The sequence below is a fragment of the Giraffa tippelskirchi genome, chromosome 14 (genome assembly GCF_054371585.1).
Source record: "Giraffa tippelskirchi isolate mGirTip1 chromosome 14, T2T-mGirTip1v1.2.pri, whole genome shotgun sequence".
NCBI classification, from domain to species: Eukaryota; Metazoa; Chordata; class Mammalia; order Artiodactyla; family Giraffidae; genus Giraffa; species Giraffa tippelskirchi.
In genome coordinates, this window is record NC_137288.1 from 9148824 (window position 1) to 9176807 (window position 27984).

Below are 27984 nucleotides of genomic sequence, written 5' to 3' on the forward strand. Positions count from 1 at the left end.
AGTTTGTCTAGGGATAACTGGAAGTGAACTCGGTGTAAGGTGTCAAGTCTCCATCTCCATTCCTGTCATCCCCTGCAGTTTCCAATTCCCTGTTCCTGAGTGGTTTTAGAGACCTTGTGGGGAGTTTGGTTTCATTGGAGTTTGCATTTCCACCTTGATTCGATTCACACTGTTCTGCCCTCAGGGACACTGTCAAGGGGGAGTGAGGAGCAGCCTGCACTTCCAGCAGTGACCACACGGTGGGGCGAGTGCTGCTCTCCCCTCAGGGAGCCCCAGGCCACAGGCATCCCAGTGAGGAGCCAGCTCTGTGCTCAGCTGAAAGGAGTTAGTCTCTCAGGAGCCTCTGAGCCCTTGCCTTTGGATCACCCAGGGTGGGCATTTACTGGGACAGAAAAAATTGCCCTGAATTCCATGGACGGAAGAGCCTGGCTGTGTAGAGTTCGTGAGTTGCCGCGAATCAGACACAACTGAGGACACAAAAATTCTATAGATTAAAACACTTTTTGGGGGTGGGGGGGAGTGAAAAGGGGGGATGTGGGTTTTTTTGTCTTATATAATAGCCAAGAGAAATCTAGTTTAAACCTAAATTCACATAGACGGGAAAGGTATAGCTCTCCGTCACCCTATTAAAAATAAAAAAAAAACTACTAAACTTTTCTGAAAGTTTATTTAGTAGCTTCCTTGAGCAGTTCATTGTGAAGCATTTTTTTTTTTTTTCTGTGACATTGGCCTCATTAAAAAGCACGGTTTGCCTTTACTGGATAATTCTGTTCATTGGTTTCTTAGGGAACCTTGGTAATATTTGAGTTTCCTGGGGAGTATGGTCACATGACCTGGCCCTGGCCAATCGGTGCGTTCCACCTCCCTGGCCACTGTGATTGGCTCCGGGCTGGGGCAGTGCCCAATCGGGGCCCAGGGCCGGGCCTCCCGTTGGAAGCCAGGGGAAGACGAGCTGTCGTCCTGCTGGGGTAGGGGAAGGGGTGGGGCCGGGGGAGGTCAGGCTCCAGCAGTGGGAGGGGCGTGAGGCCCGCCTGCGGCAGTTGGTGACCTTCCTGCTCCCCTCAGGGCAGAGCCGCCGGCCTGAGAATGAGGGCGCTTCTGAGCCCAGGGCCTGGGATGGCCCGTTGCTGCTGTGGTCCCAGAGCTCCACCCGAGACCTGAGGGAAGCCGTCTGCCCGTGAGTCCTCTCCCGCTTGTCTGTCAGCTTGTTTGAACCATGCTGGGTTTTCTGCCCAGCTGGCTAAGGGGAGTCCCTGGAAATGCAAGGGTGTGGGTTTTGGCAGACTTCAGGGAAGACATGCCAGATGAGCCTGGGAGACTCCAGCTTAATCTGGATTCAGGAGATATCTCTTCGGGCCAGCTAGTAATTGTAGGATAAGCCTAATGAGTCTTCACAGGATGAAGAGAGTAACGTGCCAAGGTAGCAATCGATGTCCTCATTCGAGAGGATGAAGCTGGTGCTCAGAGAAGGGGGGAACTTGGCCACAGCAAGGAGGTGTGCACCCAGACAGAACCCCCAGATCCGGCCATTGGAGCTCAGGGAGGCCACTGGTGTGGCTTGTCCCTGTGGCAGGGGCCGAGGCACGCAGCCCACCCTGATTCCTGCGGGGGCCTGACTTGGGAAGTGCCATCTGGTAGCTTTGAGACTCACCAAACCAAATTGCACTGGAGAGAGGAGGGACACCTTCCTTCATCCACCCCCCACCCCCGCCGGATTCCCACATACCCTGACCCCTTTCTCCCGATTTCGGAGCCATTTCCAGAGTCCCGCTCATATGACCTCATTCGAAGTGCACTGTGGACGAGCTGCCATCTGCAGCTACTACCACAGCGGCCAAGGGCTTTAGCTCCCGACTACCTCCCTTCCTTTGGAACTTGGGGGCCCTCTACTCCCCACTTGCACACCACAGACCTTTGCTGAGGATTGTGGGGACCCTCACTCAGTTTGCAGTACGTTGTAGCCATCCCTGTCCTCTCTATACCTCCCTTGAAACTCAGCTTGTGAGCTCCTTTGGAGCAGCGTGGCCCACCTGGCTGCAACGGAAGAGACACAGCTGACAGTGAAACAACAGCTTAGATCTGAGACCCGGAAAGCTCTGTCAGAAGGGACCTCCCTCTTCACACCGTAGAGGCTGTAGGAGGCGCCAGGCTTTCGAACCAGTGCTGGGGCCAAAATGACTCCACAGCTGTTTTCCTTCCTGGGGAGGGTTCTGGCTCGAGTGGGAATGGCTCAAGTCTCCTAAGGTTCTGCAAGCCCACTGTGTGCAGATTCACGGTACACAGAGAGGAGAAGGTGGAGTCCTGCCCTGTAGGTGGTCACAGCTCACGGATGAGCCAGGCAGGCAGGCAGGCAGGGCATGAGAACACCTGAGCTGCCTTCATGAGTGAATGGTGTGGGGGCAGAGGAAGAGAAGCCGGTCTGCTCCCTCGTGTGGTGCCCCGGGCAGGTTGTCCCCAGAGGAAACCCTTACGACGGTGAGGACTATCACTGCTGTTTCCCAAGGGGTTCCGTCGGTGCGTGTCTTCCCCGGAGCGGTCAGGCCGTCTCTCAAGTACACGGGCCATGGGCATTGCCTCTCCTTGGAACTTCCCATGTGTTTCTCTTTTTTATGGAACAGTGATTTTCTAGAGGGGTTCTGGGCCACAAGGATGTTGGGTCATTTTCTAGCCTTCTGTCATGAAGAACGCTTTCCTGGGTGTTGGGGTGGTTTGTTGTTCCAGCTCCCGTTCTTGGCTTCTTTTGGGAGCTGGTGCAACAAGACGAGCTCAGCCTCTGCCTTCTGGCTGAGATGTCACCCTTGACACAGCAATGCCTGCCTGGAGATAATGATGGCAGTTGCCAAAAGGGCTTCGTTTGGCACATGGTATCTTGAAAGGACGTACACCGTCCTTTCAGATATCAAAGGCTAGTTCAAATGACATACAAATGAGAACTCTCCAATGGAGTCTTACAGTAGTTGGAGAGTCCAAAAAACACTCCTTCAGTCATTTCACTGAGAGTCATTGATTGGGGACACCAAGAATATAGGAAGGAATGCACAAAGAAAGGATGAAATTGTGTTCAGGATCGGGGGAAGGGATGAACAGGGCGTGCTTGCCTTGAATCCAGGCTTTGTTGGGGGGTGGGGCATAAAGATCAAACGGGTCTGAAACTACAAAGTGGTGATGGTAACACAGTATCACCAGAGTTACACAACAGTGTTCCCAAATTGCAACAATGATGAAAAAGTTTACTAATCCCAACTTAACCAACAAAAGTACAGGAAACCATACAAAAAATAAAACATCACCAGAAAGGTGGAAACAAAGCAAATGCAAAGCAGTTCAGGGGAAAGGAACTCCATGTCCCCTGGGGGCAGACCGAGTTGCCAGCGTCCACGGTGAGCAGACGGGGATGGAGGCTGCAGAGCCGACCGCTCCCCTGGACGTGGTGTTTCCGGCAAGGGCTCTGGGTGTCTGTCCAGAGCGGGGGCTCGTTCTCCCTGCAGGGGTGGGTGAGTCATCGTGGGCGTCTGGGTGTTGCGCGGGAGCCAGGGCAGGCTCTCCCTGCCGAGGCGGTGACTCCTCCTCTGCCTCGGGTTCTCCTGCCAGAGCCCGAGCAGGTAGAGGTGCACGTGGAGGTGGAGGTTCTGGCTGAGGGGGTGGGACATCAGTGCCTGGGGCTGGGGGTCCTGCAGGCATGGAGATCCGATCTGCCCGGTGTGCTGGCCAGTACCCAGCTGGCCTGGTGTCTCTGCGAGGGCAAGTCTCGGTTCTCCATCTGCCCTCGGTGGATCCCTGGGTCCTGCACCTGGAGCCAGCACCTCTGTAGGGACAGGTCTGGGAAGCGGAGCCTGGTTCCAGTTGGAGGCCAGTGCTAGAGCTGGGGGAGAAGCAAAGTTTGCCCACAGGCCAGCCTTGGCATGTGCGTCTCCCGGGACAGAAAGCTTCCAAGAGATTCCCAAAGAATACCCAGCGTCGGATGTCTTTTGGGACTGAAGTGTGCAAGATGGGGGGCGGGGGGTGTGAGGCCAGCGCTTGCTGCAGGCCCAGCAGCAGCTTTCGGGGACTCGTCCCTGTGTAGCTCAGCACCCCCTCCCCACACACTCCCGTGCACCAGCCCCAGCGTCCTCACCTCTGTGCTCTGGCGTGCTGGGCTCCAGGTCCTCCTGCTGCCTCAGAGGCCGGGGTTCTCGGGACTCTGGGTCGGAGCCGGGTGTGCTGAGCTCCGTGGCAGCCTCAGACTGGGCCGCCGGGTGTATCCTGGGCGGTGTCTCGGCAGCAGGCCTTCCCCGCCTCCGCTTCTCCCCCGGTGGGGCTGATGCCTCCGTGGGCACGCTCACCTGGAGCCTGCACTGGGCCTCACGGGCGGGGGGGTGGTGCTCCGACCCCTCCCTCCGGGAGGTGGATGGGGTGTCCCCGTCCTCGGCCTCATCACGTGGGAAGCTCTGCAACGACAGTGACCGTCAGCCAGCCATGCTAGGAGTTTTCCGAGCTGGGCCTGGGCAGTGGAGCCGCTGCTTCTGCCTGCTCGAACTTCTCTTCCCAGAAGGGTCAGAGACGTGTGTCTGCTCAGATCCCCACCCGGGAGGAAAGAGACCCACCTGAGGGTGTGAGGTCCGCCTGGGCGGCCGCCGCTGCCCGCACTCTCCCCATCCCGCCCAGCCTGCTCTCCCCTGGGGTGTGGACACAACTTGTCCGCAGGCTTCTGACCCCACATCCGCCTGGGCTTCCTTGAGGGAGACACACCCCAAGAAACCCGCATCCACACACACAGGCAAAGGACCCGCTGTTTCCGGGTGGCATGGGAGAGGCGGCCTGGTCCGTCCTGGGGCTCCCCGTGTTACCTTTCTGTTTCTCCGGGCAAAGGGCCAGAGGCCTCTCGGGGGTGTCCTGAGCCAACGTCGACAGGGTGCCCGCGCACACTGCCTGTGAGCACTCCTGAGGCCCCGGCCTCTGGGCAGGGGCAAACAGCAGAACATCCTGGCAGCCAGTGAACTGGCTGGGGGCTCCTCTCCGCTCTGGAGGCCTGGATACCCGGGCTGCGGGTTCTGTTGGGTTCTGTTGCCGGCAGGTGACATCATCTCCTGGGGTTCGTGCTGAGGTCCCTTCCCCAAAACTTCCCAAGGGAATCTCTGGGTTTCTGACTGCGCGACCACCCCCCTTGGGCCATGTGCAGGCACAGTGACACCCACACAGCCCAGCCCACAGCCCTGGGGAGGCCTGGGTTCAGCCAGGGCCTGAGCTCCGAGGACCCCACTGCTCTCAGACCAGGCTCCTTCTTCTCATAAGTGGTGTGGCCCTGGACAAGCATATGCCCCTCAGGGTTGCCCCAGTCTCTCCATCTGCAGAGCGGTGGTCATTCTCCCATCTGCTTCCTAGGTCTGTCGGCCTACGAGCAGCTCCATGCCTTTCCACCTGGGGCCGATATCACGTGGAGCTTGTGCGCTGAGACTTCAGAAAGAAAGATTCCATCCAGGGCTGACACAGCACAGAATGGGGCAGAACGAGGCCTGGATGCGCCGTGGTACCCAGGAAAAGGCACTCCCCCTCCTGACTGTTTTGAGACCCCGCATCCAAGTTGGAGGACCGAAAGGAAGACTCGAAGGTCTCCCTCTCTTATAGAAAAGAGTAGCCAACTTTCTGCTCCTCTGTTTCCATTGAGATTCTGTTCAAGTGTCCCAGCTCGGCTTCTGCGGGTGGCTGAGCTTCTAATGGCTCCCTGCGTTCTTGTCTTTTCCTCTCCAAACCTTCCGTCCTTTTCCCCCTTCTGGGGTGGAAGGGCGCTGTCATTGCTTCTACCTTCGAGGCAGATTGAGGAAAAGTCTGGACCGTCGACTCCTTTCCTCTCTTTGGTTCCGTGTCTCTCTCTGGCTGTGTCCCTCTCTTTTCCTTTCTCAGTTCCGTCTGTGTCTTCCTCTTTCTCTCTCGTGTGTGGATGGATGGATGCTAGGGATGCACATGTATATGATTAGATGAGGGTTATGTTTTAGGGATAGGTTAGAGGGAGAGAAAGGCTTTAGGTCGGAGTTGGTCATGGGGGAAGGGTCAAGGGTGGTGGTGGTGTTGTTTCTTGGAATCTGAGTGCTGTGCATTCTTCGTCTCTTTCCATATGAACCCCTTCTAAGATACACCACTTGCAAGGAGTCTCTCATGTTTTGTTTCCTATCTTTTGCATTTGTGAATGCTTAGCTTCTCTGTTGTGAAGAGGTTCCATTGGATGGAAACCCATGGGTGTACTTCGTGTACCTCTTTGCCTTACTTGAAGAGACCCATTTCGACCTCCGCCCAGCAAATGGCAAGGAGACTCTGATGTTAAGGAGCCTTTGACCTACGCTTCTTTCTAGCTATCTCATGACATCAGTCTTTAGGGTGAGGTTTTCCCCCTATATTGAGGTGGTATGAGATCAAAACCAATAGCGTTCTTCAGATGTAGCTGTCTGGTTTTCCCATGGACATTGATTGAAGAGGCTTTCTTGTTCCCATTTGGATATTCTCCCCTTCTGTGTCAGAGATGAGTTGACCATGGATGCTGGGGTTTGTTTCTGGACCCTCCACTTTATTCCATCGATCTGGATCTGTGTGTGTTGTTGTATTCCCAATAGCATACTGTCCTGCTGCTGCTGCTGCGGCTAAGTCACTTCAGTCGTGTCTGACTCTGCGTGACCCCATGGCCTGCAGCCTACCAGGCTCCTCCGTCCAGGACATTTTCCAGGCAAGAGTACTGGAGTGGGTCGCCATTGCCTTCTCCGATACTCTCCTGAGGATCCTAGTTTGGTCGTCTAATTTCCTTTCACACAACCTTGGATGTCCGTATCGGGGCTTTTTCGTCGGATTGTATTGACAGTTTAGGCTCTTTTCTGTCTCCGTACCCCTTTTGCAATTCTTTGTTCGGTGCGAAAATTCATTGGCATTTTGGGAGGAATAGCATCGAAGCTGTGGATTGCCTTGTGGGGCTGTGACATCATTTTCCCAATAGGAATTCTTTCAAGCCCTGAGCACAGCTTCTCTTTCCAGTGATTGGTGTGGGCTTGATCTTCCTTCTTCCATCTCTCGCCGTTTTGTGAGAACAGGTCCATCCTTCCCTTCTGGGTTAGATGGACTGGTGGGTATCACTTCAGTGAATGGCATTGTCAGTGGGGGTGATAATTCCCTTCTCGTTGGAAGACTTTGCCGTGAGTATTAGAAATGCAAGTGACTTCTCTTCCCCTTCCTCCCTGTCCATCTCTCAGAGCCACCGGGAAACAGAGGCCTCATCCACGGTCACACAGGCCTGAGGGGGTGCAACTAGACTGTTGTTTCTTCAGGCCCTCAGTGCTGGACATCATCCGGGATCCTCTGTGTGTGTCTTCCTCAGTCTGGTGTCCCTTCAGACCTTTCCCTAGTTTTCACAGGCTTGTTGTGTTGGTGTTCTTTGTCTGTTTGGAGACACATCCTTGATAAGCTTTGTGTTTCCACTCATTCGTCTCGCGATGTATGACCTGTCTTTTGCTTTTGTCATGAGGTCTTTCCCACAGTAGATATCTTTGATTTTGCAAAGTCCACTGTATTCTCTGGTTTTTTTTTTTTTTTTTGTGGACTGGCTTTTAGTTTTGTGTGTGAAGACTCAAAGCACGTGTCCGGTTTCTGCTCATTGTTCTTCGAGATTTGTGACAAGTTTTCATGGAAAGTTTGTCTAGGGATAACTGGAAGTGAACTCGGTGTAAGGTGTCAAGTCTCCATCTCCATTCCTGTCATCCCCTGCAGTTTCCAATTCCCTGTTCCTGAGTGGTTTTAGAGACCTTGTGGGGAGTTTGGTTGCATTGGAGTTTGCATTTCCACCTTGATTCGATTCACACTGTTCTGCCCTCAGGGACACTGTCAAGGGGGAGTGAGGAGCAGCCTGCACTTCCAGCAGTGACCACACGGAGGGGCGAGTGCTGCTCTCCCCTCAGGGAGCCCCAGGCCACAGGCATCCCAGTGAGGAGCCAGCTCTGTGCTCAGCTGAAAGGAGTTAGTCTCTCAGGAGCCTCTGAGCCCTTGCCTTTGGATCACCCAGGGTGGGCATTTACTGGGACAGAAAAAATTGCCCTGAATTCCATGGACGGAAGAGCCTGGCTGTGTAGAGTTCGTGAGTTGCCGCCAATCAGACACAACTGAGGACACAAAAATTCTATAGATTAAAACACTTTTTGGGGGTGGGGGGGAGTGAAAGGGGGGGATGTGGGTTTTTTTGTCTTATATAATAGCCAAGAGAAATCTAGTTTAAACCTAAATTCACATAGACGGGAAAGGTATAGCTCTCCGTCACCCTATTAAAAAAAAAAAAAAAAACTACTAAACTTTTCTGAAAGTTTATTTAGTAGCTTCCTTGAGCAGTTCATTGTGAAGCATTTTTTTTTTTTTCTGTGACATTGGCCTCATTAAAAAGCACGGTTTGCCTTTACTGGATAATTCTGTTCATTGGTTTCTTAGGGAACCTTGGTAATATTTGAGTTTCCTGGGGAGTATGGTCACATGACCTGGCCCTGGCCAATCGGTGCGTTCCACCTCCCTGGCCACTGTGATTGGCTCCGGGCTGGGATAGTGCCCAATCGGGGCCCAGGGCCGGGCCTCCCGTTGGAAGCCAGGGGAAGACGAGCTGTCGTCCTGCTGGGGTAGGGGAAGGGGTGGGGCCAGGGGAGGTCAGGCTCCAGCAGTGGGAGGGGCGTGAGGCCCGCCTGCGGCAGTTGGTGACCTTCCTGCTCCCCTCAGGGCAGAGCCGCCGGCCTGAGAATGAGGGCGCTGCTGAGCCCAGGGCCTGGGATGGCCCGTTGCTGCTGTGGTCCCAGAGCTCCACCCGAGACCTGAGGGAAGCCGTCTGCCCGTGAGTCCTCTCCCGCTTGTCTGTCAGCTTGTTTGAAGCATGCTGGGTTTTCTGCCCAGCTGGCTAAGGGGAGTCCCTGGAAATGCAAGGGTGTGGGTTTTGGCAGACTTCAGGGAAGACATGCCAGATGAGCCTGGGAGACTCCAGCTTAATCTGGATTCAGGAGATATCTCTTCGGGCCAGCTAGTAATTGTAGGATAAGCCTAATGAGTCTTCACAGGATGAAGAGAGTAACGTGCCAAGGTAGCAATCGATGTCCTCATTCGAGAGGATGAAGCTGGTGCTCAGAGAAGGGGGGAACTTGGCCACAGCAAGGAGGTTTGCACCCAGACAGAACCCCCAGATCCGGCCATTGGAGCTCAGGGAGGCCACTGGTGTGGCTTGTCCCTGTGGCAGGGGCCGAGGCACGCAGCCCACCCTGATTCCTGCGGGGGCCTGACTTGGGAAGTGCCATCTGGTAGCTTTGAGACTCACCAAACCAAATTGCACTGGAGAGAGGAGGGACACCTTCCTTCATCCACCCCCCACCCCCGCCGGATTCCCACATACCCTGACCCCTTTCTCCCGATTTCGGAGCCATTTCCAGAGTCCCGCTCATATGACCTCATTCGAAGTGCACTGTGGACGAGCTGCCATCTGCAGCTACTACCACAGCGGCCAAGGGCTTTAGCTCCCGACTACCTCCCTTCCTTTGGAACTTGGGGGCCCTCTACTCCCCACTTGCACACCACAGACCTTTGCTGAGGATTGTGGGGACCCTCACTCAGTTTGCAGTACGTTGTAGCCATCCCTGTCCTCTCTATACCTCCCTTGAAACTCAGCTTGTGAGCTCCTTTGGAGCAGCGTGGCCCACCTGGCTGCAACGGAAGAGACACAGCTGACAGTGAAACAACAGCTTAGATCTGAGACCCGGAAAGCTCTGTCAGAAGGGACCTCCCTCTTCACACCGTAGAGGCTGTAGGAGGCGCCAGGCTTTCGAACCAGTGCTGGGGCCAAAATGACTCCACAGCTGTTTTCCTTCCTGGGGAGGGTTCTGGCTCGAGTGGGAATGGCTCAAGTCTCCTAAGGTTCTGCAAGCCCACTGTGTGCAGATTCACGGTACACAGAGAGGAGAAGGTGGAGTCCTGCCCTGTAGGTGGTCACAGCTCACGGATGAGCCAGGCAGGCAGGCAGGCAGGGCATGAGAACACCTGAGCTGCCTTCATGAGTGAATGGTGTGGGGGCAGAGGAAGAGAAGCCGGTCTGCTCCCTCGTGTGGTGCCCCGGGCAGGTTGTCCCCAGAGGAAACCCTTACGACGGTGAGGACTATCACTGCTGTTTCCCAAGGGGTTCCGTCGGTGCGTGTCTTCCCCGGAGCGGTCAGGCCGTCTCTCAAGTACACGGGCCATGGGCATTGCCTCTCCTTGGAACTTCCCATGTGTTTCTCTTTTTTATGGAACAGTGATTTTCTAGAGGGGTTCTGGGCCACAAGGATGTTGGGTCATTTTCTAGCCTTCTGTCATGAAGAACGCTTTCCTGGGTGTTGGGGTGGTTTGTTGTTCCAGCTCCCGTTCTTGGCTTCTTTTGGGAGCTGGTGCAACAAGACGAGCTCAGCCTCTGCCTTCTGGCTGAGATGTCACCCTTGACACAGCAATGCCTGCCTGGAGATAATGATGGCAGTTGCCAAAAGGGCTTCGTTTGGCACATGGTATCTTGAAAGGACGTACACCGTCCTTTCAGATATCAAAGGCTAGTTCAAATGACATACAAATGAGAACTCTCCAATGGAGTCTTACAGTAGTTGGAGAGTCCAAAAAACACTCCTTCAGTCATTTCACTGAGAGTCATTGATTGGGGACACCAAGAATATAGGAAGGAATGCACAAAGAAAGGATGAAATTGTGTTCAGGATCGGGGGAAGGGATGAACAGGGCGTGCTTGCCTTGAATCCAGGCTTTGTTGGGGGGTGGGGCATAAAGATCAAACGGGTCTGAAACTACAAAGTGGTGATGGTAACACAGTATCACCAGAGTTACACAACAGTGTTCCCAAATTGCAACAATGATGAAAAAGTTTACTAATCCCAACTTAACCAACAAAAGTACAGGAAACCATACAAAAAATAAAACATCACCAGAAAGGTGGAAACAAAGCAAATGCAAAGCAGTTCAGGGGAAAGGAACTCCATGTCCCCTGGGGGCAGACCGAGTTGCCAGCGTCCACGGTGAGCAGACGGGGATGGAGGCTGCAGAGCCGACCGCTCCCCTGGACGTGGTGTTTCCGGCAAGGGCTCTGGGTGTCTGTCCAGAGCGGGGGCTCGTTCTCCCTGCAGTGGTGGGTGAGTCATCGTGGGCGTCTGGGTGTTGCGCGGGAGCCAGGGCAGGCTCTCCCTGCCGAGGCGGTGACTCCTCCTCTGCCTCGGGTTCTCCTGCCAGAGCCCGAGCAGGTAGAGGTGCACGTGGAGGTGGAGGTTCTGGCTGAGGGGGTGGGACATCAGTGCCTGGGGCTGGGGGTCCTGCAGGCATGGAGATCCGATCTGCCCGGTGTGCTGGCCAGTACCCAGCTGGCCTGGTGTCTCTGCGAGGGCAAGTCTCGGTTCTCCATCTGCCCTCGGTGGATCCCTGGGTCCTGCACCTGGAGCCAGCACCTCTGTAGGGACAGGTCTGGGAAGCGGAGCCTGGTTCCAGTTGGAGGCCAGTGCTAGAGCTGGGGGAGAAGCAAAGTTTGCCCACAGGCCAGCCTTGGCATGTGCGTCTCCCGGGACAGAAAGCTTCCAAGAGATTCCCAAAGAATACCCAGCGTCGGATGTCTTTTGGGACTGAAGTGTGCAAGATGGGGGGCGGGGGGTGTGAGGCCAGCGCTTGCTGCAGGCCCAGCAGCAGCTTTCGGGGACTCGTCCCTGTGTAGCTCAGCACCCCCTCCCCACACACTCCCGTGCACCAGCCCCAGCGTCCTCACCTCTGTGCTCTGGCGTGCTGGGCTCCAGGTCCTCCTGCTGCCTCAGAGGCCGGGGTTCTCGGGACTCTGGGTCGGAGCCGGGTGTGCTGAGCTCCGTGGCAGCCTCAGACTGGGCCGCCGGGTGTATCCTGGGCGGTGTCTCGGCAGCAGGCCTTCCCCGCCTCCGCTTCTCCCCCGGTGGGGCTGATGCCTCCGTGGGCACGCTCACCTGGAGCCTGCACTGGGCCTCACGGGCGGGGGGGTGGTGCTCCGACCCCTCCCTCCGGGAGGTGGATGGGGTGTCCCCGTCCTCGGCCTCATCACGTGGGAAGCTCTGCAACGACAGTGACCGTCAGCCAGCCATGCTAGGAGTTTTCCGAGCTGGGCCTGGGCAGTGGAGCCGCTGCTTCTGCCTGCTCGAACTTCTCTTCCCAGAAGGGTCAGAGACGTGTGTCTGCTCAGATCCCCACCCGGGAGGAAAGAGACCCACCTGAGGGTGTGAGGTCCGCCTGGGCGGCCGCCGCTGCCCGCACTCTCCCCATCCCGCCCAGCCTGCTCTCCCCTGGGGTGTGGACACAACTTGTCCGCAGGCTTCTGACCCCACATCCGCCTGGGCTTCCTTGAGGGAGACACACCCCAAGAAACCCGCATCCACACACACAGGCAAAGGACCCGGTGTTTCCGGGTGGCATGGGAGAGGCGGCCTGGTCCGTCCTGGGGCTCCCCGTGTTACCTTTCTGTTTCTCCGGGCAAAGGGCCAGAGGCCTCTCGGGGGTGTCCTGAGCCAACGTCGACAGGGTGCCCGTGCACACTGCCTGTGAGCACTCCTGAGGCCCCGGCCTCTGGGCAGGGGCAAACAGCAGAACATCCTGGCAGCCAGTGAACTGGCTGGGGGCTCCTCTCCGCTCTGGAGGCCTGGATACCCGGGCTGCGGGTTCTGTTGGGTTCTGTTGCCGGCAGGTGACATCATCTCCTGGGGTTCGTGCTGAGGTCCCTTCCCCAAAACTTCCCAAGGGAATCTCTGGGTTTCTGACTGCGCGACCACCCCCCTTGGGCCATGTGCAGGCACAGTGACACCCACACAGCCCAGCCCACAGCCCTGGGGAGGCCTGGGTTCAGCCAGGGCCTGAGCTCCGAGGACCCCACTGCTCTCAGACCAGGCTCCTTCTTCTCATAAGTGGTGTGGCCCTGGACAAGCATATGCCCCTCAGGGTTGCCCCAGTCTCTCCATCTGCAGAGCGGTGGTCATTCTCCCATCTGCTTCCTAGGTCTGTCGGCCTACGAGCAGCTCCATGCCTTTCCACCTGGGGCCGATATCACGTGGAGCTTGTGCGCTGAGACTTCAGAAAGAAAGATTCCATCCAGGGCTGACACAGCACAGAATGGGGCAGAACGAGGCCTTGATGCACCGTGGTACCCAGGAAAAGGCACTCCCCCTCCTGACTGTTTTGAGACCCCGCATCCAAGTTGGAGGACCGAAAGGAAGACTCGAAGGTCTCCCTCTCTTATAGAAAAGAGTAGCCAACTTTCTGCTCCTCTGTTTCCATTGAGATTCTGTTCAAGTGTCCCAGCTCGGCTTCTGCGGGTGGCTGAGCTTCTAATGGCTCCCTGCGTTCTTGTCTTTTCCTCTCCAAACCTTCCGTCCTTTTCCCCCTTCTGGGGTGGAAGGGCGCTGTCATTGCTTCTACCTTCGAGGCAGATTGAGGAAAAGTCTGGACCGTCGACTCCTTTCCTCTCTTTGGTTCCGTGTCTCTCTCTGGCTGTGTCCCTCTCTTTTCCTTTCTCAGTTCCGTCTGTGTCTTCCTCTTTCTCTCTCGTGTGTGGATGGATGGATGCTAGGGATGCACATGTATATGATTAGATGAGGGTTATGTTTTAGGGATAGGTTAGAGGGAGAGAAAGGCTTTAGGTCGGAGTTGGTCATGGGGGAAGGGTCAAGGGTGGTGGTGGTGTTGTTTCTTGGAATCTGAGTGCTGTGCATTCTTCGTCTCTTTCCATATGAACCCCTTCTCAGATACACCACTTGCAAGGAGTCTCTCATGTTCTGTTTCCTATCTTTTGCATTTGTGAATGCTTAGCTTCTCTGTTGTGAAGAGGTTCCATTGGATGGAAACCCATGGGTGTACTTCGTGTACCTCTTTGCCTTACTTGAAGAGACCCATTTCGACCTCCGCCCAGCAAATGGCAAGGAGACTCTGATGTTAAGGAGCCTTTGACCTACGCTTCTTTCTAGCTATCTCATGACATCAGTCTTTAGGGTGAGGTTTTCCCCCTATATTGAGGTGGTATGAGATCAAAACCAATAGCGTTCTTCAGATGTAGCTGTCTGGTTTTCCCATGGACATTGATTGAAGAGGCTTTCTTGTTCCCATTTGGATATTCTCCCCTTCTGTGTCAGAGATGAGTTGACCATGGATGCTGGGGTTTGTTTCTGGACCCTCCACTTTATTCCATCGATCTGGATCTGTGTGTGTTGTTGTATTCCCAATAGCATACTGTCCTGCTGCTGCTGCTGCGGCTAAGTCACTTCAGTCGTGTCTGACTCTGCGTGACCCCATGGCCTGCAGCCTACCAGGCTCCTCCGTCCAGGACATTTTCCAGGCAAGAGTACTGGAGTGGGTCGCCATTGCCTTCTCCGATACTCTCCTGAGGATCCTAGTTTGGTCGTCTAATTTCCTTTCACACAACCTTGGATGTCCGTATCGGGGCTTTTTCGTCGGATTGTATTGACAGTTTAGGCTCTTTTCTGTCTCCGTACCCCTTTTGCAATTCTTTGTTCGGTGCGAAAATGCATTGGCATTTTGGGAGGAATAGCATCGAAGCTGTGGATTGCCTTGTGGGGCTGTGACATCATTTTCCCAATAGGAATTCTTTCAAGCCCTGAGCACAGCTTCTCTTTCCAGTGATTGGTGTGGGCTTGATCTTCCTTCTTCCATCTCTCGCCGTTTTGTGAGAACAGGTCCATCCTTCCCTTCTGGGTTAGATGGACTGGTGGGTATCACTTCAGTGAATGGCATTGTCAGTGGGGGTGATAATTCCCTTCTCGTTGGAAGACTTTGCCGTGAGTATTAGAAATGCAAGTGACTTCTCTTCCCCTTCCTCCCTGTCCATCTCTCAGAGCCACCGGGAAACAGAGGCCTCATCCACGGTCACACAGGCCTGAGGGGGTGCAACTAGACTGTTGTTTCTTCAGGCCCTCAGTGCTGGACATCATCCGGGATCCTCTGTGTGTGTCTTCCTCAGTCTGGTGTCCCTTCAGACCTTTCCCTAGTTTTCACAGGCTTGTTGTGTTGGTGTTCTTTGTCTGTTTGGAGACACATCCTTGATAAGCTTTGTGTTTCCACTCATTCGTCTCGCGATGTATGACCTGTCTTTTGCTTTTGTCATGAGGTCTTTCCCACAGTAGATATCTTTGATTTTGCAAAGTCCACTGTATTCTCTGGTTTTTTTTTTTTTTTTTTGTGGACTGGCTTTTAGTTTTGTGTGTGAAGACTCAAAGCACGTGTCCGGTTTCTGCTCATTGTTCTTCGAGATTTGTGACAAGTTTTCATGGAAAGTTTGTCTAGGGATAACTGGAAGTGAACTCGGTGTAAGGTGTCAAGTCTCCATCTCCATTCCTGTCATCCCCTGCAGTTTCCAATTCCCTGTTCCTGAGTGGTTTTAGAGACCTTGTGGGGAGTTTGGTTGCATTGGAGTTTGCATTTCCACCTTGATTCGATTCACACTGTTCTGCCCTCAGGGACACTGTCAAGGGGGAGTGAGGAGCAGCCTGCACTTCCAGCAGTGACCACACGGAGGGGCGAGTGCTGCTCTCCCCTCAGGGAGCCCCAGGCCACAGGCATCCCAGTGAGGAGCCAGCTCTGTGCTCAGCTGAAAGGAGTTAGTCTCTCAGGAGCCTCTGAGCCCTTGCCTTTGGATCACCCAGGGTGGGCATTTACTGGGACAGAAAAAATTGCCCTGAATTCCATGGACGGAAGAGCCTGGCTGTGTAGAGTTCGTGAGTTGCCGCCAATCAGACACAACTGAGGACACAAAAATTCTATAGATTAAAACACTTTTTGGGGGTGGGGGGGAGTGAAAGGGGGGGATGTGGGTTTTTTTGTCTTATATAATAGCCAAGAGAAATCTAGTTTAAACCTAAATTCACATAGACGGGAAAGGTATAGCTCTCCGTCACCCTATTAAAAAAAAAAAAAAAAACTACTAAACTTTTCTGAAAGTTTATTTAGTAGCTTCCTTGAGCAGTTCATTGTGAAGCATTTTTTTTTTTTTCTGTGACATTGGCCTCATTAAAAAGCACGGTTTGCCTTTACTGGATAATTCTGTTCATTGGTTTCTTAGGGAACCTTGGTAATATTTGAGTTTCCTGGGGAGTATGGTCACATGACCTGGCCCTGGCCAATCGGTGCGTTCCACCTCCCTGGCCACTGTGATTGGCTCCGGGCTGGGATAGTGCCCAATCGGGGCCCAGGGCCGGGCCTCCCGTTGGAAGCCAGGGGAAGACGAGCTGTCGTCCTGCTGGGGTAGGGGAAGGGGTGGGGCCAGGGGAGGTCAGGCTCCAGCAGTGGGAGGGGCGTGAGGCCCGCCTGCGGCAGTTGGTGACCTTCCTGCTCCCCTCAGGGCAGAGCCGCCGGCCTGAGAATGAGGGCGCTGCTGAGCCCAGGGCCTGGGATGGCCCGTTGCTGCTGTGGTCCCAGAGCTCCACCCGAGACCTGAGGGAAGCCGTCTGCCCGTGAGTCCTCTCCCGCTTGTCTGTCAGCTTGTTTGAAGCATGCTGGGTTTTCTGCCCAGCTGGCTAAGGGGAGTCCCTGGAAATGCAAGGGTGTGGGTTTTGGCAGACTTCAGGGAAGACATGCCAGATGAGCCTGGGAGACTCCAGCTTAATCTGGATTCAGGAGATATCTCTTCGGGCCAGCTAGTAATTGTAGGATAAGCCTAATGAGTCTTCACAGGATGAAGAGAGTAACGTGCCAAGGTAGCAATCGATGTCCTCATTCGAGAGGATGAAGCTGGTGCTCAGAGAAGGGGGGAACTTGGCCACAGCAAGGAGGTTTGCACCCAGACAGAACCCCCAGATCCGGCCATTGGAGCTCAGGGAGGCCACTGGTGTGGCTTGTCCCTGTGGCAGGGGCCGAGGCACGCAGCCCACCCTGATTCCTGCGGGGGCCTGACTTGGGAAGTGCCATCTGGTAGCTTTGAGACTCACCAAACCAAATTGCACTGGAGAGAGGAGGGACACCTTCCTTCATCCACCCCCCACCCCCGCCGGATTCCCACATACCCTGACCCCTTTCTCCCGATTTCGGAGCCATTTCCAGAGTCCCGCTCATATGACCTCATTCGAAGTGCACTGTGGACGAGCTGCCATCTGCAGCTACTACCACAGCGGCCAAGGGCTTTAGCTCCCGACTACCTCCCTTCCTTTGGAACTTGGGGGCCCTCTACTCCCCACTTGCACACCACAGACCTTTGCTGAGGATTGTGGGGACCCTCACTCAGTTTGCAGTACGTTGTAGCCATCCCTGTCCTCTCTATACCTCCCTTGAAACTCAGCTTGTGAGCTCCTTTGGAGCAGCGTGGCCCACCTGGCTGCAACGGAAGAGACACAGCTGACAGTGAAACAACAGCTTAGATCTGAGACCCGGAAAGCTCTGTCAGAAGGGACCTCCCTCTTCACACCGTAGAGGCTGTAGGAGGCGCCAGGCTTTCGAACCAGTGCTGGGGCCAAAATGACTCCACAGCTGTTTTCCTTCCTGGGGAGGGTTCTGGCTCGAGTGGGAATGGCTCAAGTCTCCTAAGGTTCTGCAAGCCCACTGTGTGCAGATTCACGGTACACAGAGAGGAGAAGGTGGAGTCCTGCCCTGTAGGTGGTCACAGCTCACGGATGAGCCAGGCAGGCAGGCAGGCAGGGCATGAGAACACCTGAGCTGCCTTCATGAGTGAATGGTGTGGGGGCAGAGGAAGAGAAGCCGGTCTGCTCCCTCGTGTGGTGCCCCGGGCAGGTTGTCCCCAGAGGAAACCCTTACGACGGTGAGGACTATCACTGCTGTTTCCCAAGGGGTTCCGTCGGTGCGTGTCTTCCCCGGAGCGGTCAGGCCGTCTCTCAAGTACACGGGCCATGGGCATTGCCTCTCCTTGGAACTTCCCATGTGTTTCTCTTTTTTATGGAACAGTGATTTTCTAGAGGGGTTCTGGGCCACAAGGATGTTGGGTCATTTTCTAGCCTTCTGTCATGAAGAACGCTTTCCTGGGTGTTGGGGTGGTTTGTTGTTCCAGCTCCCGTTCTTGGCTTCTTTTGGGAGCTGGTGCAACAAGACGAGCTCAGCCTCTGCCTTCTGGCTGAGATGTCACCCTTGACACAGCAATGCCTGCCTGGAGATAATGATGGCAGTTGCCAAAAGGGCTTCGTTTGGCACATGGTATCTTGAAAGGACGTACACCGTCCTTTCAGATATCAAAGGCTAGTTCAAATGACATACAAATGAGAACTCTCCAATGGAGTCTTACAGTAGTTGGAGAGTCCAAAAAACACTCCTTCAGTCATTTCACTGAGAGTCATTGATTGGGGACACCAAGAATATAGGAAGGAATGCACAAAGAAAGGATGAAATTGTGTTCAGGATCGGGGGAAGGGATGAACAGGGCGTGCTTGCCTTGAATCCAGGCTTTGTTGGGGGGTGGGGCATAAAGATCAAACGGGTCTGAAACTACAAAGTGGTGATGGTAACACAGTATCACCAGAGTTACACAACAGTGTTCCCAAATTGCAACAATGATGAAAAAGTTTACTAATCCCAACTTAACCAACAAAAGTACAGGAAACCATACAAAAAATAAAACATCACCAGAAAGGTGGAAACAAAGCAAATGCAAAGCAGTTCAGGGGAAAGGAACTCCATGTCCCCTGGGGGCAGACCGAGTTGCCAGCGTCCACGGTGAGCAGACGGGGATGGAGGCTGCAGAGCCGACCGCTCCCCTGGACGTGGTGTTTCCGGCAAGGGCTCTGGGTGTCTGTCCAGAGCGGGGGCTCGTTCTCCCTGCAGTGGTGGGTGAGTCATCGTGGGCGTCTGGGTGTTGCGCGGGAGCCAGGGCAGGCTCTCCCTGCCGAGGCGGTGACTCCTCCTCTGCCTCGGGTTCTCCTGCCAGAGCCCGAGCAGGTAGAGGTGCACGTGGAGGTGGAGGTTCTGGCTGAGGGGGTGGGACATCAGTGCCTGGGGCTGGGGGTCCTGCAGGCATGGAGATCCGATCTGCCCGGTGTGCTGGCCAGTACCCAGCTGGCCTGGTGTCTCTGCGAGGGCAAGTCTCGGTTCTCCATCTGCCCTCGGTGGATCCCTGGGTCCTGCACCTGGAGCCAGCACCTCTGTAGGGACAGGTCTGGGAAGCGGAGCCTGGTTCCAGTTGGAGGCCAGTGCTAGAGCTGGGGGAGAAGCAAAGTTTGCCCACAGGCCAGCCTTGGCATGTGCGTCTCCCGGGACAGAAAGCTTCCAAGAGATTCCCAAAGAATACCCAGCGTCGGATGTCTTTTGGGACTGAAGTGTGCAAGATGGGGGGCGGGGGGTGTGAGGCCAGCGCTTGCTGCAGGCCCAGCAGCAGCTTTCGGGGACTCGTCCCTGTGTAGCTCAGCACCCCCTCCCCACACACTCCCGTGCACCAGCCCCAGCGTCCTCACCTCTGTGCTCTGGCGTGCTGGGCTCCAGGTCCTCCTGCTGCCTCAGAGGCCGGGGTTCTCGGGACTCTGGGTCGGAGCCGGGTGTGCTGAGCTCCGTGGCAGCCTCAGACTGGGCCGCCGGGTGTATCCTGGGCGGTGTCTCGGCAGCAGGCCTTCCCCGCCTCCGCTTCTCCCCCGGTGGGGCTGATGCCTCCGTGGGCACGCTCACCTGGAGCCTGCACTGGGCCTCACGGGCGGGGGGGTGGTGCTCCGACCCCTCCCTCCGGGAGGTGGATGGGGTGTCCCCGTCCTCGGCCTCATCACGTGGGAAGCTCTGCAACGACAGTGACCGTCAGCCAGCCATGCTAGGAGTTTTCCGAGCTGGGCCTGGGCAGTGGAGCCGCTGCTTCTGCCTGCTCGAACTTCTCTTCCCAGAAGGGTCAGAGACGTGTGTCTGCTCAGATCCCCACCCGGGAGGAAAGAGACCCACCTGAGGGTGTGAGGTCCGCCTGGGCGGCCGCCGCTGCCCGCACTCTCCCCATCCCGCCCAGCCTGCTCTCCCCTGGGGTGTGGACACAACTTGTCCGCAGGCTTCTGACCCCACATCCGCCTGGGCTTCCTTGAGGGAGACACACCCCAAGAAACCCGCATCCACACACACAGGCAAAGGACCCGGTGTTTCCGGGTGGCATGGGAGAGGCGGCCTGGTCCGTCCTGGGGCTCCCCGTGTTACCTTTCTGTTTCTCCGGGCAAAGGGCCAGAGGCCTCTCGGGGGTGTCCTGAGCCAACGTCGACAGGGTGCCCGTGCACACTGCCTGTGAGCACTCCTGAGGCCCCGGCCTCTGGGCAGGGGCAAACAGCAGAACATCCTGGCAGCCAGTGAACTGGCTGGGGGCTCCTCTCCGCTCTGGAGGCCTGGATACCCGGGCTGCGGGTTCTGTTGGGTTCTGTTGCCGGCAGGTGACATCATCTCCTGGGGTTCGTGCTGAGGTCCCTTCCCCAAAACTTCCCAAGGGAATCTCTGGGTTTCTGACTGCGCGACCACCCCCCTTGGGCCATGTGCAGGCACAGTGACACCCACACAGCCCAGCCCACAGCCCTGGGGAGGCCTGGGTTCAGCCAGGGCCTGAGCTCCGAGGACCCCACTGCTCTCAGACCAGGCTCCTTCTTCTCATAAGTGGTGTGGCCCTGGACAAGCATATGCCCCTCAGGGTTGCCCCAGTCTCTCCATCTGCAGAGCGGTGGTCATTCTCCCATCTGCTTCCTAGGTCTGTCGGCCTACGAGCAGCTCCATGCCTTTCCACCTGGGGCCGATATCACGTGGAGCTTGTGCGCTGAGACTTCAGAAAGAAAGATTCCATCCAGGGCTGACACAGCACAGAATGGGGCAGAACGAGGCCTTGATGCACCGTGGTACCCAGGAAAAGGCACTCCCCCTCCTGACTGTTTTGAGACCCCGCATCCAAGTTGGAGGACCGAAAGGAAGACTCGAAGGTCTCCCTCTCTTATAGAAAAGAGTAGCCAACTTTCTGCTCCTCTGTTTCCATTGAGATTCTGTTCAAGTGTCCCAGCTCGGCTTCTGCGGGTGGCTGAGCTTCTAATGGCTCCCTGCGTTCTTGTCTTTTCCTCTCCAAACCTTCCGTCCTTTTCCCCCTTCTGGGGTGGAAGGGCGCTGTCATTGCTTCTACCTTCGAGGCAGATTGAGGAAAAGTCTGGACCGTCGACTCCTTTCCTCTCTTTGGTTCCGTGTCTCTCTCTGGCTGTGTCCCTCTCTTTTCCTTTCTCAGTTCCGTCTGTGTCTTCCTCTTTCTCTCTCGTGTGTGGATGGATGGATGCTAGGGATGCACATGTATATGATTAGATGAGGGTTATGTTTTAGGGATAGGTTAGAGGGAGAGAAAGGCTTTAGGTCGGAGTTGGTCATGGGGGAAGGGTCAAGGGTGGTGGTGGTGTTGTTTCTTGGAATCTGAGTGCTGTGCATTCTTCGTCTCTTTCCATATGAACCCCTTCTCAGATACACCACTTGCAAGGAGTCTCTCATGTTCTGTTTCCTATCTTTTGCATTTGTGAATGCTTAGCTTCTCTGTTGTGAAGAGGTTCCATTGGATGGAAACCCATGGGTGTACTTCGTGTACCTCTTTGCCTTACTTGAAGAGACCCATTTCGACCTCCGCCCAGCAAATGGCAAGGAGACTCTGATGTTAAGGAGCCTTTGACCTACGCTTCTTTCTAGCTATCTCATGACATCAGTCTTTAGGGTGAGGTTTTCCCCCTATATTGAGGTGGTATGAGATCAAAACCAATAGCGTTCTTCAGATGTAGCTGTCTGGTTTTCCCATGGACATTGATTGAAGAGGCTTTCTTGTTCCCATTTGGATATTCTCCCCTTCTGTGTCAGAGATGAGTTGACCATGGATGCTGGGGTTTGTTTCTGGACCCTCCACTTTATTCCATCGATCTGGATCTGTGTGTGTTGTTGTATTCCCAATAGCATACTGTCCTGCTGCTGCTGCTGCGGCTAAGTCACTTCAGTCGTGTCTGACTCTGCGTGACCCCATGGCCTGCAGCCTACCAGGCTCCTCCGTCCAGGACATTTTCCAGGCAAGAGTACTGGAGTGGGTCGCCATTGCCTTCTCCGATACTCTCCTGAGGATCCTAGTTTGGTCGTCTAATTTCCTTTCACACAACCTTGGATGTCCGTATCGGGGCTTTTTCGTCGGATTGTATTGACAGTTTAGGCTCTTTTCTGTCTCCGTACCCCTTTTGCAATTCTTTGTTCGGTGCGAAAATGCATTGGCATTTTGGGAGGAATAGCATCGAAGCTGTGGATTGCCTTGTGGGGCTGTGACATCATTTTCCCAATAGGAATTCTTTCAAGCCCTGAGCACAGCTTCTCTTTCCAGTGATTGGTGTGGGCTTGATCTTCCTTCTTCCATCTCTCGCCGTTTTGTGAGAACAGGTCCATCCTTCCCTTCTGGGTTAGATGGACTGGTGGGTATCACTTCAGTGAATGGCATTGTCAGTGGGGGTGATAATTCCCTTCTCGTTGGAAGACTTTGCCGTGAGTATTAGAAATGCAAGTGACTTCTCTTCCCCTTCCTCCCTGTCCATCTCTCAGAGCCACCGGGAAACAGAGGCCTCATCCACGGTCACACAGGCCTGAGGGGGTGCAACTAGACTGTTGTTTCTTCAGGCCCTCAGTGCTGGACATCATCCGGGATCCTCTGTGTGTGTCTTCCTCAGTCTGGTGTCCCTTCAGACCTTTCCCTAGTTTTCACAGGCTTGTTGTGTTGGTGTTCTTTGTCTGTTTGGAGACACATCCTTGATAAGCTTTGTGTTTCCACTCATTCGTCTCGCGATGTATGACCTGTCTTTTGCTTTTGTCATGAGGTCTTTCCCACAGTAGATATCTTTGATTTTGCAAAGTCCACTGTATTCTCTGGTTTTTTTTTTTTTTTTTTGTGGACTGGCTTTTAGTTTTGTGTGTGAAGACTCAAAGCACGTGTCCGGTTTCTGCTCATTGTTCTTCGAGATTTGTGACAAGTTTTCATGGAAAGTTTGTCTAGGGATAACTGGAAGTGAACTCGGTGTAAGGTGTCAAGTCTCCATCTCCATTCCTGTCATCCCCTGCAGTTTCCAATTCCCTGTTCCTGAGTGGTTTTAGAGACCTTGTGGGGAGTTTGGTTGCATTGGAGTTTGCATTTCCACCTTGATTCGATTCACACTGTTCTGCCCTCAGGGACACTGTCAAGGGGGAGTGAGGAGCAGCCTGCACTTCCAGCAGTGACCACACGGAGGGGCGAGTGCTGCTCTCCCCTCAGGGAGCCCCAGGCCACAGGCATCCCAGTGAGGAGCCAGCTCTGTGCTCAGCTGAAAGGAGTTAGTCTCTCAGGAGCCTCTGAGCCCTTGCCTTTGGATCACCCAGGGTGGGCATTTACTGGGACAGAAAAAATTGCCCTGAATTCCATGGACGGAAGAGCCTGGCTGTGTAGAGTTCGTGAGTTGCCGCGAATCAGACACAACTGAGGACACAAAAATTCTATAGATTAAAACACTTTGGGGGTGGGGGGGAGTGAAAGGGGGGGATGTGGGTTTTTTTGTCTTTTATAATAGCCAAGAGAAATCTAGTTTAAACCTAAATTCACATAGACGGGAAAGGTATAGCTCTCCGTCACCCTATTAAAAAAAAAAAAAAAAACTACTAAACTTTTCTGAAAGTTTATTTAGTAGCTTCCTTGAGCAGTTCATTGTGAAGCATTTTTTTTTTTCTGTGACATTGGCCTCATTAAAAAGCACGGTTTGCCTTTACTGGATAATTCTGTTCATTGGTTTCTTAGGGAACCTTGGTAATATTTGAGTTTCCTGGGGAGTATGGTCACATGACCTGGCCCTGGCCAATCGGTGCGTTCCACCTCCCTGGCCACTGTGATTGGCTCCGGGCTGGGGCAGTGCCCAATCGGGGCCCAGGGCCGGGCCTCCCGTTGGAAGCCAGGGGAAGACGAGCTGTCGTCCTGCTGGGGTAGGGGAAGGGGTGGGGCCGGGGGAGGTCAGGCTCCAGCAGTGGGAGGGGCGTGAGGCCCGCCTGCGGCAGTTGGTGACCTTCCTGCTCCCCTCAGGGCAGAGCCGCCGGCCTGAGAATGAGGGCGCTGCTGAGCCCAGGGCCTGGGATGGCCCGTTGCTGCTGTGGTCCCAGAGCTCCACCCGAGACCTGAGGGAAGCCGTCTGCCCGTGAGTCCTCTCCCGCTTGTCTGTCAGCTTGTTTGAAGCATGCTGGGTTTTCTGCCCAGCTGGCTAAGGGGAGTCCCTGGAAATGCAAGGGTGTGGGTTTTGGCAGACTTCAGGGAAGACATGCCAGATGAGCCTGGGAGACTCCAGCTTAATCTGGATTCAGGAGATATCTCTTCGGGCCAGCTAGTAATTGTAGGATAAGCCTAATGAGTCTTCACAGGATGAAGAGAGTAACGTGCCAAGGTAGCAATCGATGTCCTCATTCGAGAGGATGAAGCTGGTGCTCAGAGAAGGGGGGAACTTGGCCACAGCAAGGAGGTGTGCACCCAGACAGAACCCCCAGATCCGGCCATTGGAGCTCAGGGAGGCCACTGGTGTGGCTTGTCCCTGTGGCAGGGGCCGAGGCACGCAGCCCACCCTGATTCCTGCGGGGGCCTGACTTGGGAAGTGCCATCTGGTAGCTTTGAGACTCACCAAACCAAATTGCACTGGAGAGAGGAGGGACACCTTCCTTCATCCACCCCCCACCCCCGCCGGATTCCCACATACCCTGACCCCTTTCTCCCGATTTCGGAGCCATTTCCAGAGTCCCGCTCATATGACCTCATTCGAAGTGCACTGTGGACGAGCTGCCATCTGCAGCTACTACCACAGCGGCCAAGGGCTTTAGCTCCCGACTACCTCCCTTCCTTTGGAACTTGGGGGCCCTCTACTCCCCACTTGCACACCACAGACCTTTGCTGAGGATTGTGGGGACCCTCACTCAGTTTGCAGTACGTTGTAGCCATCCCTGTCCTCTCTATACCTCCCTTGAAACTCAGCTTGTGAGCTCCTTTGGAGCAGCGTGGCCCACCTGGCTGCAACGGAAGAGACACAGCTGACAGTGAAACAACAGCTTAGATCTGAGACCCGGAAAGCTCTGTCAGAAGGGACCTCCCTCTTCACACCGTAGAGGCTGTAGGAGGCGCCAGGCTTTCGAACCAGTGCTGGGGCCAAAATGACTCCACAGCTGTTTTCCTTCCTGGGGAGGGTTCTGGCTCGAGTGGGAATGGCTCAAGTCTCCTAAGGTTCTGCAAGCCCACTGTGTGCAGATTCACGGTACACAGAGAGGAGAAGGTGGAGTCCTGCCCTGTAGGTGGTCACAGCTCACGGATGAGCCAGGCAGGCAGGCAGGCAGGGCATGAGAACACCTGAGCTGCCTTCATGAGTGAATGGTGTGGGGGCAGAGGAAGAGAAGCCGGTCTGCTCCCTCGTGTGGTGCCCCGGGCAGGTTGTCCCCAGAGGAAACCCTTACGACGGTGAGGACTATCACTGCTGTTTCCCAAGGGGTTCCGTCGGTGCGTGTCTTCCCCGGAGCGGTCAGGCCGTCTCTCAAGTACACGGGCCATGGGCATTGCCTCTCCTTGGAACTTCCCATGTGTTTCTCTTTTTTATGGAACAGTGATTTTCTAGAGGGGTTCTGGGCCACAAGGATGTTGGGTCATTTTCTAGCCTTCTGTCATGAAGAACGCTTTCCTGGGTGTTGGGGTGGTTTGTTGTTCCAGCTCCCTTTCTTGGCTTCTTTTGGGAGCTGGTGCAACAAGACGAGCTCAGCCTCTGCCTTCTGGCTGAGATGTCACCCTTGACACAGCAATGCCTGCCTGGAGATAATGATGGCAGTTGCCAAAAGGGCTTCGTTTGGCACATGGTATCTTGAAAGGACGTACACCGTCCTTTCAGATATCAAAGGCTAGTTCAAATGACATACAAATGAGAACTCTCCAATGGAGTCTTACAGTAGTTGGAGAGTCCAAAAAACACTCCTTCAGTCATTTCACTGAGAGTCATTGATTGGGGACACCAAGAATATAGGAAGGAATGCACAAAGAAAGGATGAAATTGTGTTCAGGATCGGGGGAAGGGATGAACAGGGCGTGCTTGCCTTGAATCCAGGCTTTGTTGGGGGGTGGGGCATAAAGATCAAACGGGTCTGAAACTACAAAGTGGTGATGGTAACACAGTATCACCAGAGTTACACAACAGTGTTCCCAAATTGCAACAATGATGAAAAAGTTTACTAATCCCAACTTAACCAACAAAAGTACAGGAAACCATACAAAAAATAAAACATCACCAGAAAGGTGGAAACAAACCAAATGCAAAGCAGTTCAGGGGAAAGGAACTCCATGTCCCCTGGGGGCAGACCGAGTTGCCAGCGTCCACGGTGAGCAGACGGGGATGGAGGCTGCAGAGCCGACCGCTCCCCTGGACGTGGTGTTTCCGGCAAGGACTCTGGGTGTCTGTCCAGAGCGGGGGCTCGTTCTCCCTGCAGGGGTGGGTGAGTCATCGTGGGCGTCTGGGTGTTGCGCGGGAGCCAGGGCAGGCTCTCCCTGCCGAGGCGGTGACTCCTCCTCTGCCTCGGGTTCTCCTGCCAGAGCCCGAGCAGGTAGAGGTGCACGTGGAGGTGGAGGTTCTGGCTGAGGGGGTGGGACATCAGTGCCTGGGGCTGGGGGTCCTGCAGGCATGGAGATCCGATCTGCCCGGTGTGCTGGCCAGAACCCAGCTGGCCTGGTGTCTCTGCGAGGGCAAGTCTCGGTTCTCCATCTGCCCTCGGTGGATCCCTGGGTCCTGCACCTGGAGCCAGCACCTCTGTAGGGACAGGTCTGGGAAGCGGAGCCTGGTTCCAGTTGGAGGCCAGTGCTAGAGCTGGGGGAGAAGCAAAGTTTGCCCACAGGCCAGCCTTGGCATGTGCGTCTCCCGGGACAGAAAGCTTCCAAGAGATTCCCAAAGAATACCCAGCGTCGGATGTCTTTTGGGACTGAAGTGTGCAAGATGGGGGGCGGGGGGTGTGAGGCCAGCGCTTGCTGCAGGCCCAGCAGCAGCTTTCGGGGACTCGTCCCTGTGTAGCTCAGCACCCCCTCCCCACACACTCCCGTGCACCAGCCCCAGCGTCCTCACCTCTGTGCTCTGGCGTGCTGGGCTCCAGGTCCTCCTGCTGCCTCAGAGGCCGGGGTTCTCGGGACTCTGGGTCGGAGCCGGGTGTGCTGAGCTCCGTGGCAGCCTCAGACTGGGCCGCCGGGTGTATCCTGGGCGGTGTGTCGGCAGCAGGCCTTCCCCGCCTCCGCTTCTCCCCCGGTGGGGCTGATGCCTCCGTGGGCACGCTCACCTGGAGCCTGCACTGGGCCTCACGGGCGGGGGGGTGGTGCTCCGACCCCTCCCTCCGGGAGGTGGATGGGGTGTCCCCGTCCTCGGCCTCATCACGTGGGAAGCTCTGCAACGACAGTGACCGTCAGCCAGCCATGCTAGGAGTTTTCCGAGCTGGGCCTGGGCAGTGGAGCCGCTGCTTCTGCCTGCTCGAACTTCTCTTCCCAGAAGGGTCAGAGACGTGTGTCTGCTCAGATCCCCACCCGGGAGGAAAGAGACCCACCTGAGGGTGTGAGGTCCGCCTGGGCGGCCGCCGCTGCCCGCACTCTCCCCATCCCGCCCAGCCTGCTCTCCCCTGGGGTGTGGACACAACTTGTCCGCAGGCTTCTGACCCCACATCCGCCTGGGCTTCCTTGAGGGAGACACACCCCAAGAAACCCGCATCCACACACACAGGCAAAGGACCCGGTGTTTCCGGGTGGCATGGGAGAGGCGGCCTGGTCCGTCCTGGGGCTCCCCGTGTTACCTTTCTGTTTCTCCGGGCAAAGGGCCAGAGGCCTCTCGGGGGTGTCCTGAGCCAACGTCGACAGGGTGCCCGCGCACACTGCCTGTGAGCACTCCTGAGGCCCCGGCCTCTGGGCAGGGGCAAACAGCCGAACATCCTGGCAGCCAGTGAACTGGCTGGGGGCTCCTCTCCGCTCTGGAGGCCTGGATACCCGGGCTGCGGGTTCTGTTGGGTTCTGTT

The 27984-nt window shown here is 55.4% G+C and overlaps 3 protein-coding genes and 1 long non-coding RNA gene across 6 annotated transcripts in view; 1 reads left to right on the top strand and 3 right to left on the bottom strand.

The window, feature by feature from the left end:
* LOC145534148 (uncharacterized) overlaps positions 1–27984 on the top strand; it is a 770273-nt gene that overhangs the window by 549195 nt on the left and 193094 nt on the right. The window contains exons 71-74 of the long non-coding RNA XR_014074274.1: positions 1066–1177; positions 8713–8824; positions 16361–16472; positions 24005–24116. This is a non-coding gene — a long non-coding RNA (uncharacterized LOC145534148). The remainder of the gene's footprint in view (positions 1–1065; positions 1178–8712; positions 8825–16360; positions 16473–24004; positions 24117–27984) is intronic.
* LOC145533937 (uncharacterized) lies at positions 3210–8286 on the bottom strand. Its single transcript, XM_081561287.1, has 3 exons — positions 4827–8286; positions 4115–4427; positions 3210–3862 (listed from the first exon to the last, which is right to left on the bottom strand). The coding sequence occupies exons 1-3, from the start codon at positions 5061–5063 to the stop codon at positions 3234–3236; spliced, it is 1179 nt and encodes a 392-aa protein (XP_081417413.1). The 5' UTR covers positions 5064–8286; the 3' UTR covers positions 3210–3233.
* On the bottom strand, positions 10857–15934 carry LOC145533997 (uncharacterized). The gene is made up of 3 exons (XM_081561359.1): positions 12474–15934; positions 11762–12074; positions 10857–11509 (listed from the first exon to the last, which is right to left on the bottom strand). Exons 1-3 carry the CDS (start codon positions 12708–12710, stop codon positions 10881–10883), a joined length of 1179 nt encoding a protein of 392 aa, XP_081417485.1. The 5' UTR covers positions 12711–15934; the 3' UTR covers positions 10857–10880.
* On the bottom strand, positions 18505–27951 carry LOC145534097 (uncharacterized). 3 transcript variants are annotated; one of them, XM_081561467.1, is made up of 3 exons: positions 27766–27934; positions 19410–19722; positions 18505–19157 (listed from the first exon to the last, which is right to left on the bottom strand). In XM_081561467.1, exons 1-3 carry the CDS (start codon positions 27898–27900, stop codon positions 18529–18531), a joined length of 1077 nt encoding a protein of 358 aa, XP_081417593.1. In that variant the 5' UTR covers positions 27901–27934; the 3' UTR covers positions 18505–18528. The 3 variants fall into 3 exon arrangements, with proteins under 3 accessions (XP_081417593.1, XP_081417591.1, XP_081417592.1); XM_081561465.1 differs by lacking the exon at positions 27766–27934 and adding an exon at positions 20122–20299; XM_081561466.1 differs by lacking the exons at positions 18505–19157; positions 19410–19722 and adding exons at positions 26153–26801; positions 27054–27366 and having other exon boundaries at positions 27766–27951.